Source organism: Trifolium pratense, linkage group LG7 (genome assembly GCF_020283565.1).
Source record: "Trifolium pratense cultivar HEN17-A07 linkage group LG7, ARS_RC_1.1, whole genome shotgun sequence".
NCBI classification, from domain to species: Eukaryota; Viridiplantae; Streptophyta; class Magnoliopsida; order Fabales; family Fabaceae; genus Trifolium; species Trifolium pratense.
Window position 1 is genome coordinate 15189359 of NC_060065.1, and position 14791 is coordinate 15204149.

A 14791-nucleotide genomic window follows, 5' to 3' on the forward strand; every position below is an offset into this window, starting at 1 on the left:
CATTTTGTAAAATAGACGTAGTAGAAGTTTTGGTATGGTACAAAACTTTTCTATGCGTATGTGATTGATTGAGCAGTCTTGATGATTATATGAATTAGTTGATGTTTAGTTTTTCTTTTTTAAGTAAAACATTCATGTTGGTTGTGAAATATCATATACTAAAGCAAAAGGTACTTTAGTTACCAGACAGACAGTTCATGGTAGAAGTCTGGGAACACATGTTTGGGAGCGATTGAGATAACTATTAGTTTGCAACTGGTGGGCTGGTTTAGGTTAGACATTTGGTATTTTTCATTTTTTTGTTGGTTCTCTTATTGGAAGAGCAATGCATTCTGCGACATATGTTTGGTGCAGAGGATAACGGTTTTAGAAGATTTTGTCGTTATATTCATTAGTGTAAATGATTCTTAAGGTTTTAGATTTGATTGAATTTTCATTGTTTATATCTTTATCTTGTTCTGAATTAACTTATGGAAGCTGCAAATGGTTAACTTGTAAAAATTCCAAATGTTGGTTTTTATTTGATTGTGTTTTTGTTTGGTTTTATAACATGATTATATGCTACCTTGCTTCTAGATTTTGTGGTTTTATTATATGGATAATGCTACCTTGTCTCTGGTTTTTTTGGTCTTATGTTGTTCCGCCTAAGCCTTGTACCTGTTGTTAGTTCAGGAGTGTATCTCTTTTTGCAATCCTTTTGTACTTATTGTTTTTGCAATCCATTTCCGTACAAATTAATAAGCATGCAAGAGACTACAATAGCAAGTATTGCAATATCTTGGGTGAAACATATATACATACATGTAATATCCATTTTGGGTGCGTTTGTTACGTATTAAAAAAATATTGATTTTGATGCAAAATAATTTAGAGATTAGTTTTTAGAGATTTTTAGAAAAGTTGAATTTAATTTGTGTTTGTTTATTATAATAAAAATCACTTTTTTTTTTAAATAAAATAATTTTTAGTTTGTTTGGATACAACTTATAAAAGTGATTTTTTTAATTACAAATAACTTTCTTCTTTTAACATTTCTTTTGTCTCTCCTCTAAAAAAATCTATTATTTTATAAGCTACTCTTAGTAGCTTATCATTTTTAGCTGTTTTCTGATTATTTTTAGCTTCTGATTATTTTAAAAATCTGTAACAAATAGATGCAAAACAATTTAAAGTGATTATTTTTATAAAAAAAATGATTTTTTTTCTAAAATAAACTATAACAAACGGCCTCAATATTTTAATTTTTTTTCTATGAAATTCTTTTCTCCCCACACATTTCATAGACCTCGACCTCTTGAATTTTTAAAATACAAAGTAAAATGACTAATTTAGCCTTATCTAAAGCATGGCGAGTAATCCATTTTGCCATCATATTGAACTCCTACATTTTTACAAGAGTAAGCATGATATTTATACTTTTTAGACAAAATTATACGGTGTCATTTATCTTATTTATTTGTAATATTTTGGTTTTTTTATTTTTTTTTTTATTTTATTTTTATCATAAGTAATTTATCTTTTGTGTTGGGCATACATACAAGTCATTTTTTTCATTTCTTTTATTATAAAAATACTGCCAAATAGAATTATTGTATTTTTCAAAACATTTTTTTCTTATTAAAAATAATAAAACCTAGAAAACTATCTTTTTCTTCATACATTTATCATCATCTTCATATGTTCATCATCTTGTGCGCATATGACTAAAGTGTTACAAATAAATAAGATAAATAATCTATGGTGTAATTTTGCCTACTTTTTATCATCGGAGTTTAATTACACTTAACCTAAACATAAATATTTCATTAGGTTTATTTAATGCCTTTGATTATAATAATCGAGATTGGAAAGAGAGAGGTGTCTTTGGTAAAAAGATAGGCTTGTATATTAGAATAGCAATACTTTTATTTTCTTTAAAAATGAATATCTATACATGTATTTTATTTTTATTCTTTTTAAGCAAGGTAACTTATAAGCTTGTTCTTCCCTTTATTCTTTAGAGAATGTAAATAAAGCCATCCACATTCTCCATCTCATCTTATATAGAAACGAACCCTATTCTTCTTTCCTTGCATCCATTAATTTGTTCTTGATTCTCTATCTCTTTTCAGCTAACTTATTAAAAGATATATAGAAAACAAGAGAGAAATAAGAACAAGAATATAGTGAGAGATGGAAAGAATGTTCCCTGCAAAAAAGCCCTCAACAATGATGAATTCTCATGATAGATCCATGTGTGTTCAAGGTGATTCAGGCCTTGTCCTCACTACCGATCCAAAACCACGGCTTCGATGGACAGTCGAACTCCATGAACGCTTCGTCGATGCTGTTGCTCAACTTGGAGGGCCTGATAGTACTCATCTTATCCATTTTATTCTTTTCTTTCCATGTGGTGCAAACTAAAGTTTAATTAGATTTTATTTTTTGAACAATAGAACTAGAAAAAATTTAATGTATTTTTTTCATCTTTAATTTTATTACTTATAAATTTTGTGACGAGAAATTTAAAAGGTATTTTCTGTTTTTAGTCTTTTTTATTTTTTTTTCTCTAGTGATTAAATTTGCAACTAATTTTTTTTTAGTATCATAATTTGCAACTCTATGCTTTAGTAACGGTTTCTTCTTTCTCTTTATATAATTTGTAGAAGCTACTCCTAAAACAATCATGAGGGTTATGGGTGTGAAGGGTCTTACTCTTTACCACCTCAAGAGTCATCTTCAGGTTTGAAAACAATCTATATATATATATATATATATATATATATATATATATATATATATATATATATATATATATATATATATATATATATATATATATATATATTCAAATCTTCTTTTACTCATTTAATTAGCTCACTTTTATGTCACTAATTTTTTTTTTCTTTATCCCTTTTCCTTTATTTTCTTTGATTTTTTTTTTTTTTGCATCAATAGAAATTTAGACTTGGAAAGCAACCCCACAAGGAATTCAATGAGCAATCTATTAAGGATGGTATGAGAGGTGACATGATACTTTAATTTCTTGATTTTGTGAGCTTTTTATCTTTACACTTTTGTTGAATTAATTCACATGTTTTGCAACACTTTTGTTTTTTCCGTGACAGTTTCGGCTTTTGAACTGCAACGAAATAGTGGCAACTCATCTTCTATGACTGGCCGCAACATGAATGAGTATGCTACTAGGCACTAGCTAATTCACTTTTTTCTTTTTAATCTATTACAAACCCTCAACTACAAGTAAACTATTTTAAAGTTTGTAGTTTTCACTCACTTTTATATATTCTTTTAATAATTTTATTCTTTTGATTTAAAGAAAATTAACAATTATATTTTTGTTTTGAATCTTAATTTCTATATATTATGTAGCTAGATTCAACAAAGTGTTTCACAGTGTATATAATTAACTGTAACTAAAATAAATATGATTGGTACATTATTTTAGGATGCAAATGGAGGTGCATAGAAGATTGCATGAACAACTAGAGGTAAACATATTTACATTTATAAGTATTTATATTTTGTTTCAATTTAATAAGTTCAAAAAATGGTACATAATTGGACCCTTACCATTTTTAGTAAAAAATATATTTTATAATAATAAAAAATAGAAATATATACTAACATAGTGTAATACAAGTGAGGTTAACCTCTCAAATGGTTGCGCACGGATAATTTCTTTTGAGAAGATTAGGAGTTTATTAAAACACAAAATATATATTTTTTCCACTAAATTAACTTTTTCTAGTATTATATGTTGTGCAAATAATTAAATGGTTGAACTAAGTAGTTAATCAACTTCACTCAACGTAAAATTGTTGTGGAGAAACCAAATATATATGTGGAGAATTCTTTGTTTTGATTTATCTTCTGACCTAAACGTCATATTACTGGAATTATTTTTTCTTGAGAACCGAAGGGTTAAGAAGAAATAAAAAACAAATGCAGTTAAAAAGTTTGAATAAAGTGCTTATTTGTAAGTGTATATATATATGTGGCAGGTTCAAAAGCACCTTCAATTGAGGATTGAGGCTCAAGGAAAATACATGCAAAACATATTGGAGAAAGCATATAACACACTTGCAGGAGAAAACATGGCAGCTGCATCAGCTACAAATTTCAAGGGTATTGGAACTCAAGGAATCCCTAACATGAAAGATTTTGTTTCTCCTCTTAATAATTTTCCTCATTTTCAAGACCTTAACATTTGTGGTAGTGATGATGAACAGCTTGAGAGGCCAACCATTGATGGATTTATGCCAAATATTAGTAATGAAAATTTGTTTGTTGAAAGGAAAATAACTAATAACCCTTTTAATGGAAGTGGAAAAGGTCCATTAATTTGGAATGATAATAATGATCTTAGGCTTCATGATTTGGGAACAACTTCATCATGCATTAGTCCTCAAGATGTTCCTAATTTCAAAGGTGATGATGACTCATTGGATAGAGGTGATATTGAAAGTGATCCTATTGTTGAGATTCATTATGATACAAAGTTGAGTGAAAAGAAATTTGATGCATCTATGAAGCTTGGAATAACAACACCTATGATCAATGCTGTGGCAGCTGGTAGAAGCTCATCACCATTTTCTTGAGAATATTGATTATAATTTTCTTATGTAACTTACTTTAATATATAGATTAGACTAGAGGATATATATTTTTGAGTTTTGGTCATAGAAATCAATAGTTTATACGAGGGTCATTTTGTTTATGGTATATCAATGTCATTGCATGACATATACCAGAAAAGTCTTATTATAACTCTAATCTTTTTTTTTTTTTTGGTTGCTTGAATTACAAATGCTTATTAGCTAGTGTTAATTCCAATCTAATGTATTCAAACTTGAACAATAAAATATTATTTATCTTTCGATCGAACTCTAAATTATCACGGTTCTCATCCTCTATTCTTGGGAGGAGTATTTAAGACGAATAAATTTAATTTATATTTATATATTTTTTTTAGAGTTGTTGTTTGGATTTGAATGTGAACAATAACAATGGTATTATTAGAACACACATTTTATACACATATCATATCTTACACATCCATGTGTAAACATTGCTAGCGAGCGTCCTTGTCGACATCTCTCTCTCACCAGATCTTCTTTCCCTGACTTTCCTTATCCAATCAAGTCATGACATGTATATATTTGAGGCAATATTTTAGGAGTTTAAAAACTACACACCATCGGTGTAAATTAATTTTACACTGATAACCAGTAAAAATGAAGCATTCTTAAGAAAGTGGGGTTTAGTGGAGTGATGTGGCGGAAAACATGGTTGATAGTGTAAAATTATTTTTTATGCTATCAATGCATTTTTTTTTCTCTTTTTATAAGAAACAAAAAGTAATAATATTTTTAAGCCATTAGGTTTGGTCTAGTAGTGAGGGGTTTGAGTAGCAATATGTCCTAGGTTCGATCCCCAGCAATGTAAACAAAAAATAAAGAGTAATAATATTTTTATATAAGAAATTTTAATAAATTTTTAAATGCATTTGATATTTAATTACACTTGCGCCCTTATTTATTACGAGAGGGAATATTCAAAGAAAATAAGTTAGTGGAATTAAAAGTAATTAATTAGAAGTATTCATGAAATAAATTTAAAGAAAAAAAAAACGAATATGTGTTACCATTGTAAATTAATTTTACGCTGTCAACCAACAACCACACTCTTTTCCGCCATGTCACCCAATTAATTTTAAATATAACATACAAATTGATAGTTTTTATTGGATAATAATCGGTGCATTTTTATTAAATTCGACAAAGGATTAGAGTTCACAAGGGATGTCAACCTAGTTGGGATGTCTTATATACTTTTTGATGCATTATGCTCTTAATTCAGTTAAAAAAAGTTTTTGTTAATTCAAATTTATAAAAACACTAAATAAAAACAACTATATACTCCCTCCGCCCCAAATATAAGGGAAAATTAGTCCAAAAAAATTGATGTATTTAGTCCAAATTTTTAACCAAATACATCAACTTTTTTTGACCAATTTTTCTTTATATTTTCGGACGGAGGGAGTACGATATATTTTCGGATCTTAATGACTTTTGTGTATTTTTTATTTGGGTTAAATATGTTTTTGGTCCCTGTAGTTTTCCAGAATTTTCATTTTAGTTCTTGAAATTTTTTTTCACACTTTTTAGTCCCTGAAGTTTTTTCCATCAATGTTTTTATTCCTTACTTTTCATTCAACTCGTGCATGCCATTTTAAATTTTTTTCTGCGGTCATGTTTAGTACATTATATGAATCTCTGTTACAAAAGTTTAATTTTTTTAACAAAAGATGAATTAAATATGAATTTTTTAATTTTTTGCACATAAAATTTCATAAATAATTCATCTTATGTTAAAAAATTCTAAATTTTTATCGGAGATGTTCTTATAATATTATAAACATGAATACAAAAAATCATTCAAAAATATGAAAATATACACGGGTTGAATGAAAAGTAGGGACTAAAAACATTGACCGAAAAAACTTCAGGGACTAAAAAGTGTGTAAAAAATCTTCAGGGACAAAAATGAAAATTATGGGAAACTATAGTAACCAAAACAAGACTAATGCTACGGTAGACCACATTCATAAGTGGTCCACCGTGGACAAGTGATCTACCGAATATGAATTTTACGAAATTCACTGTTGGATTGAAAGTTTATATCGTATAGATCATCCATAAATTTTTTAAAATTTTTTGAAAATCATTTGATATGTTATTGAGACCCATCAAGATTTACGTTATTTAATAAACCGTTAATCTTGATGTGTCTCAATAACATATCAAATAATTTTCAATTTTTCTAAATTTTTCTATGGATGATCTATATGATATAAACTTTGAATCCAACAGTGAATTTTATAAAATTCGTATTCATTATAATATTATTCATGATTAATCCACCATGGACTACTTGATGAAGTGGTCATATTAGAATTTACCAACAAAATCATATTTAACCCTTTGTTTTATTTTATTTATAAAAGTACGTACTGTATATAATATGGTTGAATCAGGTTGATACTATGCTTTTAAATGTCTTGCTTTATGACGTGTGTGAGGAACATTCTCTAGCTGCGTTTCTTTCAAGCAGTTACTAACGGTTGTTAATTTTGGAAAAGGTGCCATAGAGATGTGCTTTATTTATTGTGATTTCTTTTTCCCCTCTAAGCATCTCTATCTTCCTTTGATGCTTTGTTTTGATGAGAAAGGAAAGTGAAAGAAGATTATGAAATATAATTTTTCATATCACTTTCCCTAATTTTCTTTCTATTTAAAATAAACTTATTTCTATACCAAAAAAATAAAATAAAATAAACTTATTTAGGTTTAGCCCGAGCAAAATTATGAATTATAATTAAAACTTATTATTTTAACACACCTCCTTATTTGAACCAAAAACCCAATGTTAACCAAAAACTCCTCATTTTAACCAAAACGAGGTTGTGGCGGATGTTATCGTGAAGGATGAGATAAGACAGGGAGAATGAGATTGAGAATGGTTGAGGGTAAACAAAGATGAAAGTGTGAGGATGATGAGAAATATATATCCCGCTGGGCCGCCAATGCATGTGTTCCATATAGCCAGCTATCACTACTAGAAAATTCGCTTTTAGAGACCGATTTAGCGACCGAAATAATTCGGTCGCTATAGAGACTGAATTAGAGACCAAATTTCGAGCGTCAAAGTTAAAAAAACATTTGGTCGCTAAATCGGTCGCTAAGTAATTTAGAGACCGAATTAGAGACCAATAGTTAGCGACCAATATTTCGGTCGCTCTTAGAGACCGAATTAGAGACCAAAATTTTGACCTTCAAATTCAAAAACTATCTATAATTCTTGATTCTAAACATGTATGTTACTATTTTCTATACAATACTTGATATTTGTTGTTCAAGGGGATTTTTTTTATCACAGTTTAAACCCCTTTATTTGAATTTGTTTTTATCAGTCTTATTTATCTGTTTTGATTATAAACAAAAAATGTGATTTTTATATAAGGCTGAGTAATTTGAGATTAGGTTACTGCCTTTGTTATTGCTATTTTTCTATTAACGATTCAGTTTCTTATTGCCTGGTATATATTGTGTGCAAGAACTTTGTAAATCATGAACTTTGCTTGGTTTTGCAATTGGTGGCTTATGTGGTTGCTTATGATTTTTTGCTTTGCATAATTTTGACAAATTCTTTGATTTGTAGTTTGTGAATGCTCTGTTATGTATGAGTTAAAGAAATTAGCAGAATAGGTTTTAGCAGACTCACAATAGTATACACTTTTCGACTTTTGGTCGGTAACTGAAAATTCTGAAATGGCACATAAAGCTATAGGTGTTGCCGTTTTGTAGTAGTATAGAAGTTTGTTTTTTTGGGGTTTTAAAGACTCCATTTAGAAAGAAGTGAATCTTTTAACTCAAAGTTATGTTGATTCCATGGTTGCATAATCTCAACCTAGAAAAACCGTGAAGCCATCTTAAATAACATAAATTTAATTTGAGTTCTTTCATCATTTGTTTTTGTTTAGAGTTTACCTACATAATGCTTCTCCAAAACCCTACTGTTCTCTTTTGTCATGATAATTAACTTGTGTTGGGGTTTCAAATTATACTTGTGTTTTTCTCCCTTAATCCATATGTCATCCAATTCTTAAACTACCAATATGTCATCCAAGACTTAAGACTGTGAACTCTATTTTTCATAAATATTCATGTAGTTATTTTAGCGATTTGTTCAATAAGTCCTCTCCTTTATTATATTTTAAGGCTTATGTTATTTTTGGAAAATTGTGTAAAACTAAGACATATTGAATTTTTGTTAAATATGATGCCTGATTTTGATTATGAATTGGAATATGATATTAAGGAATAGATCTCATACATAAAATTTTAAATTAGAGAAAAAATACCATGATGATCCTTATCTTTTAATATTTAAATTGCAGCATACTAAGGGTGCGTTTGATTTGCTAAAAAACAGGGGACTGGACAGGACAACTTTTGTTGTACTCTGTTTGATTTGAAATTTGTTATGGGACTGGACAAATTAGATAGCAAGGGACAGGACAAAAACAAGATTTTTTGTCCCTCACTAAACCACGGGACAACTTTTTGTCCACAATACAAATATAAAAAATACGAAAATACCCATTTTATTTTCGAATATAAAAATATTATCGTCCTATATCTTTCCGGCACAGGTTTGTCCTGTCCTGTATTATCTTGTTCTGTCCTGTACTGTTCTGTCTAGTCCTTGTTGTTTTACGAATCAAACGCACCCTAAGTGATATTGATGTCAAGGCACAACTAAGCTTACTGATTTTTAATTTTTTGTTATGAGTTTCTCTTTTTTTGTTGATCAGTTAGTTTATAATATCTTTTTTAATATATATTTTGATAATTGTCTCCCACAATTTGTTCCCCTTTGTGATCGACAGATTCTCTTCATTCTCTAGTTGAATTTTAATCACCAATCAAGATTTAATTCAGTTTCCTCGGTGATTCCTTCCCATTCTCCAGTTGAGGTTTGTCAAATAGTGATTTCTCTAGATTCTTCTTATCTATCATGTCCCTTCGAATCCGATTCAGATTACTTACAGAGAAAAAGAAAGTACATGAAAGATCAGAAAAAGAATGTGATTTCGATCGATTATCCTGTTTCCTCGTCAATTCTGTCTCATTCTACAATTGCGGTTTTTTAAATCGTGGTTTCTCTTAGCTTCTTTTTTAATTGAATTTCACAGTTTTGTGTATTTGAATGTCTCATTTTACATAAGGTTATTTAAGATCGTCAATTCTGTCTCTCTTTTAGGATAAAATTTGGGAGTGAAAGGTTTGAGTTCTGCAATGAGCCTAGTGTTCACTAGCTTTTTCAATTGCCAATTGAAAATGATGGGTCAACAGTTTCTTCGATGCAAAATCTTCTTCGTGAAAAGGTATATATCTTTTATTCTATTCATGGCACGTACATTAAACATGATAGTGTTTTGTGATATAAATGTTCACTTGATTTAAATTAATGAATTTATTTTATGCTATTGATGTCTTGTGAAGTGTTGACTTGAGTAGTGCTAGCAACACACTCTAATAAAATTGCATTTTCCTCGGTTCTGTCACGATATTGATGAATTTTTTCTAAGCATTTCTTTTTTGTAGTTTATTATTATTTGTTTTAGTTTTTTAATATGATTTTTCATTCTCTCGCGTCACGGTTGGTCACAACAGTTTCTCTAACAAACCGCTGCTCTACTTTTTCATTTCGACAAAAGCTTTGCGTCTACTCACTTCAATTTCAATCTTCTTGATTTGGTTTGGATCAACACTACGAAAGTACGTTGCAATCTCTCTCTTTCTCTTTCACCCTTTTTTTGACGTTGTTTTAACTTTGAATGGTATATCTTAGTTCTCCTGCTATATATAAAAACCTTGTGTTTAACTTGTACATTTTTTTTTTTGTAATTTGACTAGTGATGACGTTAGTCATTACATGGAAATAAAGACCATTTTCAAGTGTTTTTTAGAGGATTTTGACCTAAATCATGAAGAATAAGACACTGATTTGAAACTACATGCAAAGGAAGATAGAAGATGAAAATTGATGGAATTTGAAGTATTTTTGCGCCTGGGGCGGAATTATTTGCGCCTGGGGCGGAAACATTGCTGAAGAAGCTGGTTTGCTCTCTGTTTTGCCGTTTCAGGCGAGATTTTGGTGCCTGGGGCGAAACTGCTTGCGCATGGGGCGGAAATTCTGTGCCTCAGGTGGAAAACGTTATTTTTGATCAGTTCTATAAAAGGGAAACATCAGATCTGGATGAGGATGGAATTTTTACACCAAGAACAGCATTTGGAGCGATTTTGGAAGATCAAAGAGCGACCAAGCAAGGATTTCAGTGTGGAAACACATCAAGATTCTTCTTGTAATCATGCTTTCTTTCATTTTAATTGATGTAATTTCTGAATTTGCAATGTCTAGCTAAATTCTCATGATTGGTCCTTAGGTGATTCTAATTACTTTTGATCTTGAATTATGTGATTGTCATATGATATGATTAATGAATTACGAAGTTAGTTTCTATTGATTGTTCTTTGTGCTTAATGCTTTGTATGATTTCGCGACTTATATGATGATTTCAATGATTTGTTTTACTATGACGATAGGAATAAATCATCGATCTAGGAATAATTAATCAATTAACTTTCACTTAAGACATTTCGGATTGTTAATTGAGATTTTAAGATTAAAGTTTTTCTTCCTCACATGATCATAGGTCTTACTAAGAAATTAGGGATTGATGATCATGAGAGAGGATTATGTTACCAAGACATTGGGCATAATCAATTATGTTTTAATCAAATCATGAAACTAATTTGAATAATTCGTTATCATACATGATATTACCAAGAGAAATAGTAATTAGATGACCCAAAAAGTACCAATCGCTTTTCTTACATCGATCTAAACACCAAAGCAATTCCAAAGTTTAAAAATTTAAACTTGAAACTAAACAAGACCCCCCTTTACAATTTGTGTCAATTTACATAAGTATGTCTTCAATTTACAATTGATTTACAACAATCCCTGCGGAAAGAACGATTATATTATACTACTTGACGGCTATTTAGTACACTTGCTAAATTTCTATCAAGTTTTTGGCGCCGTTGTCGGGGATTGTTGATTAAATCAACAAGGCAATTGATTCATACTTTTTAAATTTTATTGTTTTATTGATTAAGTTTTTGTTTATGTTAATTATAAAAAAATATATATACAAAAATAAGTTCTGAATTTTATTTTCATTTTCATTCTTGTGTAGTGCAGTTGCTTCTTAAGGTATTTTCTGGTTGTTTATGCAAGGTAGGAAAGCAGCAAGAGAACTTATCTTTGATCCTGAAATAGAGAAAACAGCTAAAGCAAACAGAAAAGCAGTTCGGTTAGCCCGAGAGGTTGCCCGGTTAGCAGGTGTTGCACAAGAAAGTAGTGAAGAAGTGGTTTCTAGTCCAGACACATCGGACAACGAGGCCAACATCATGGCTGGAAATCCACCACCGCCTCCACCAGTTGTGCCTGAAAGGACGTTAGGTGACTATGGCCAAAGAAACAATGGAGAGCTTGCCAATCTGGGTTTTCAACCTAGGAATCATGTGTCATTTGATATCAAGAATTCAGTGCTCAGCGCCCTCAAAGAGAATCAATACTCGGGGCAGAAACACAATGTCCAAATCTCCACCTGGAGCATTTCTATGAAGCTTGTGACTACACAGACCCACCAGGAGTATCTGAATCAGATAAGAGATTAAGGCTTTTCAAGTACTCGCTAACTGGAAGAGCTAAAGACTGGATGGACACAATACCACCTAACACCATCACTACTTGGCAAGAGCTAGAAATGAAATTCATGGATAGGTACTTTCCAATTCATAAGTATCTTGACAGAAGAGCTGACATTACAAGTTTTGAGCAAGGAGACTCCGAAACATTATATGATGCATGGGAAAGATTCAAACTGTGCCTGAAAAAGTGTCCTAAGCATTGGCTCGATAGTCATACTCAAATGCAGCATTTCACACAGGGATTGAGAGCTCAAACTAGAATGTTTCTGGATGCATCAGCAGGTGGATCTTTGAAAAATAAAAATCAAGCTCAAGCTAGACAGTTGGTGGAATCCATGGCTCAAAATGAATACAGAGTTGAAAATGATCGTGGTGCAAAGAAGAAGGCAGGCATGCTAGAGCTTGATACTCAAACTGCTCTCTTGGCCCAATCTACATTGATGAATTCTCAAATGGCAGCTGTGTTGAAACACATCACTAGCACTTCCAATTCCCAAATGCCAGTCATGGCAGCTAATGAAGTGAAATGTGATTTTTGTGGACAAGGACATGCTAATGGCCAATGTTTTCCTGAAGGGTCAGAAGAGGCAAAGTACCTAGCTAACTTCAAAAGGAACAACCCAAAGCACGATCCATATTCAAACACTTATAACCCAGGTTGGAGAGATCATCCAAACTTTGGTTGGGGAGGAAATCAAAACTCAAATCAATCTCAACAACAATCTTCTTCACAAAACTCTCAACAAAGGAGACCTTCTCAATTAGAGGATACACTTACTCAATTCATAAAGGTGACTCAAGGGAACTTCGAAGCTATGAAGGTTAGCCAAGATCAAATGAAAGCCAACCAAGATATTGCTAACAAAAATCATGAAGCTTCAATTAAGAACTTGGAAACTCAAGTTGGGCAACTGTCAAGGCAATTCGCGGCTACTCAAAATAATGGTTTTGAAGGTTCTACAAAGGATAATCCGAGGAATGAAAGTTACAAGGCGATTAATTTGAGAAATAGAGTGGTTCCTTCACCTGAGATTGTAACGAAGAAAAAGAGTGAGTCTAGTGTTGAGGGAGTGAAAGAAAAAAATAATGTTGAGGGAGAAGTTGAAAATGAGAATGAGGGAGAAGTTGAAAATGAGTTGGAGAAAATGATTGAGATTAAGAAAGAGGAGTTAGTTGAAGATGAGAGAGATAAAAGAATTGAAAAAGAGAATGATGAGAAGTTAGTTGAAAAGAGAGGCAAGGGTGTAGAGGAGAAAGAAAGTTCTGTCCATGCCAAATTGCCATATCCGCGCAAGAAGAAGGCAAAGGCTAATGATCACCAACAATTCAAAAAGTTTATGAAGATGCTTCATGATCTCCAAATTAACATTCTTTTTGCTGAAGTGTTGGAACAGATGCCTGTCTATGCCAAATTCATGAAAGAACTTATGACAAAGAAGCGGAAACCCCTTGATGATGACACAGTAGAGATGACAAAGGAATGTAGTGCCATAATCCAAAAGAAACTTCCTCAAAAGAAGAAGGATCCTGGAAGCTTTAACATACCATGTTCAATAGGTAACATCTCCGTTGGTCGAGCTCTATGTGATTTAGGAGCTAGCATCAACCTAATGCCATTGTCAATGATGAAGAAGATAACCGAAGCTGTTGCAAAACCCACAAAGATGCAGCTCTCTTTAGCTGATCGTTCTATTGTACATCCTTACGGCGTACTTCATGATGTTTTGGTAAGAGTTGATGAGTTTGTTTTTCCGGCTGATTTCGTCATCCTTGATATGGAAGATGATGCAGATGTAGAACCATTATTGTTGGGTAGACCATTCCTTGCTACCGGGAGAGCATTGATTGATGTGGAAATGGGAGAGCTTATGTTAAGGACACATGGAGAACAGGTGATGTTTAACGTGTTCAAAGCCATGAAGCATCATGATGATGAACCACAATGTTTTAAGATTGATGTGATAGAGGAGGTGGCTGAAGATGTGTTAATTGAAGAAACACCTTCATTTCCTTTAGAAAGAGTCATTGCAAATTCTATTGATGATCTAGAGGAGGAATGGGACAAAGAGATCGAAATATGTCTCCGCCAACTTGAATCATGTAAAGAAGAAGAGGCACAAAAAGATTTTGAAAATGTGTATGCTGTGGATGAGAAAGCTAGTGGTAAGGAGGACCTAAAAGTTACTATTCCGGAGTTGAAAGAGCTCCCCCCTCACTTAAAATATGTTTTCTTAGGAGAAGATGCTTCACAACCGGCAATCATAAGCAGCAGGTTGAGTTCTTTGGAAGCAAGAAAGCTAACTAGAGTCTTGCGAGAAAATAAAGAAGCCATGGGTTGGAGCATCTCTGATTTGAAAGGGATTAGTCCCGGATTCTGTATGCATAAAATAAAAATGGAAGATGAATACAAACCTGTGGTGCAACCTCAAAGAAGACTAAATCCAACC

General features: G+C 31.5%; 1 protein-coding gene across 2 annotated transcripts; it reads left to right on the forward strand.

The window, feature by feature from the left end:
• The first annotated feature begins 1998 nt into the window (after positions 1-1998).
• On the forward strand, positions 1999-4876 carry LOC123896761 (myb family transcription factor IPN2-like). Of its 2 annotated transcripts, none has more exons than XM_045947125.1 (6): positions 1999-2353; positions 2646-2722; positions 2938-3004; positions 3108-3174; positions 3446-3488; positions 4002-4876. In XM_045947125.1, the coding sequence occupies exons 1-6, from the start codon at positions 2173-2175 to the stop codon at positions 4596-4598; spliced, it is 1032 nt and encodes a 343-aa protein (XP_045803081.1). In that variant the 5' UTR covers positions 1999-2172; the 3' UTR covers positions 4599-4876. The 2 variants fall into 2 exon arrangements, with proteins under 2 accessions (XP_045803081.1, XP_045803082.1); XM_045947126.1 differs by having other exon boundaries at positions 2014-2353; positions 2938-2995.
• The last annotated feature ends 9915 nt before the right edge of the window (positions 4877-14791 follow it).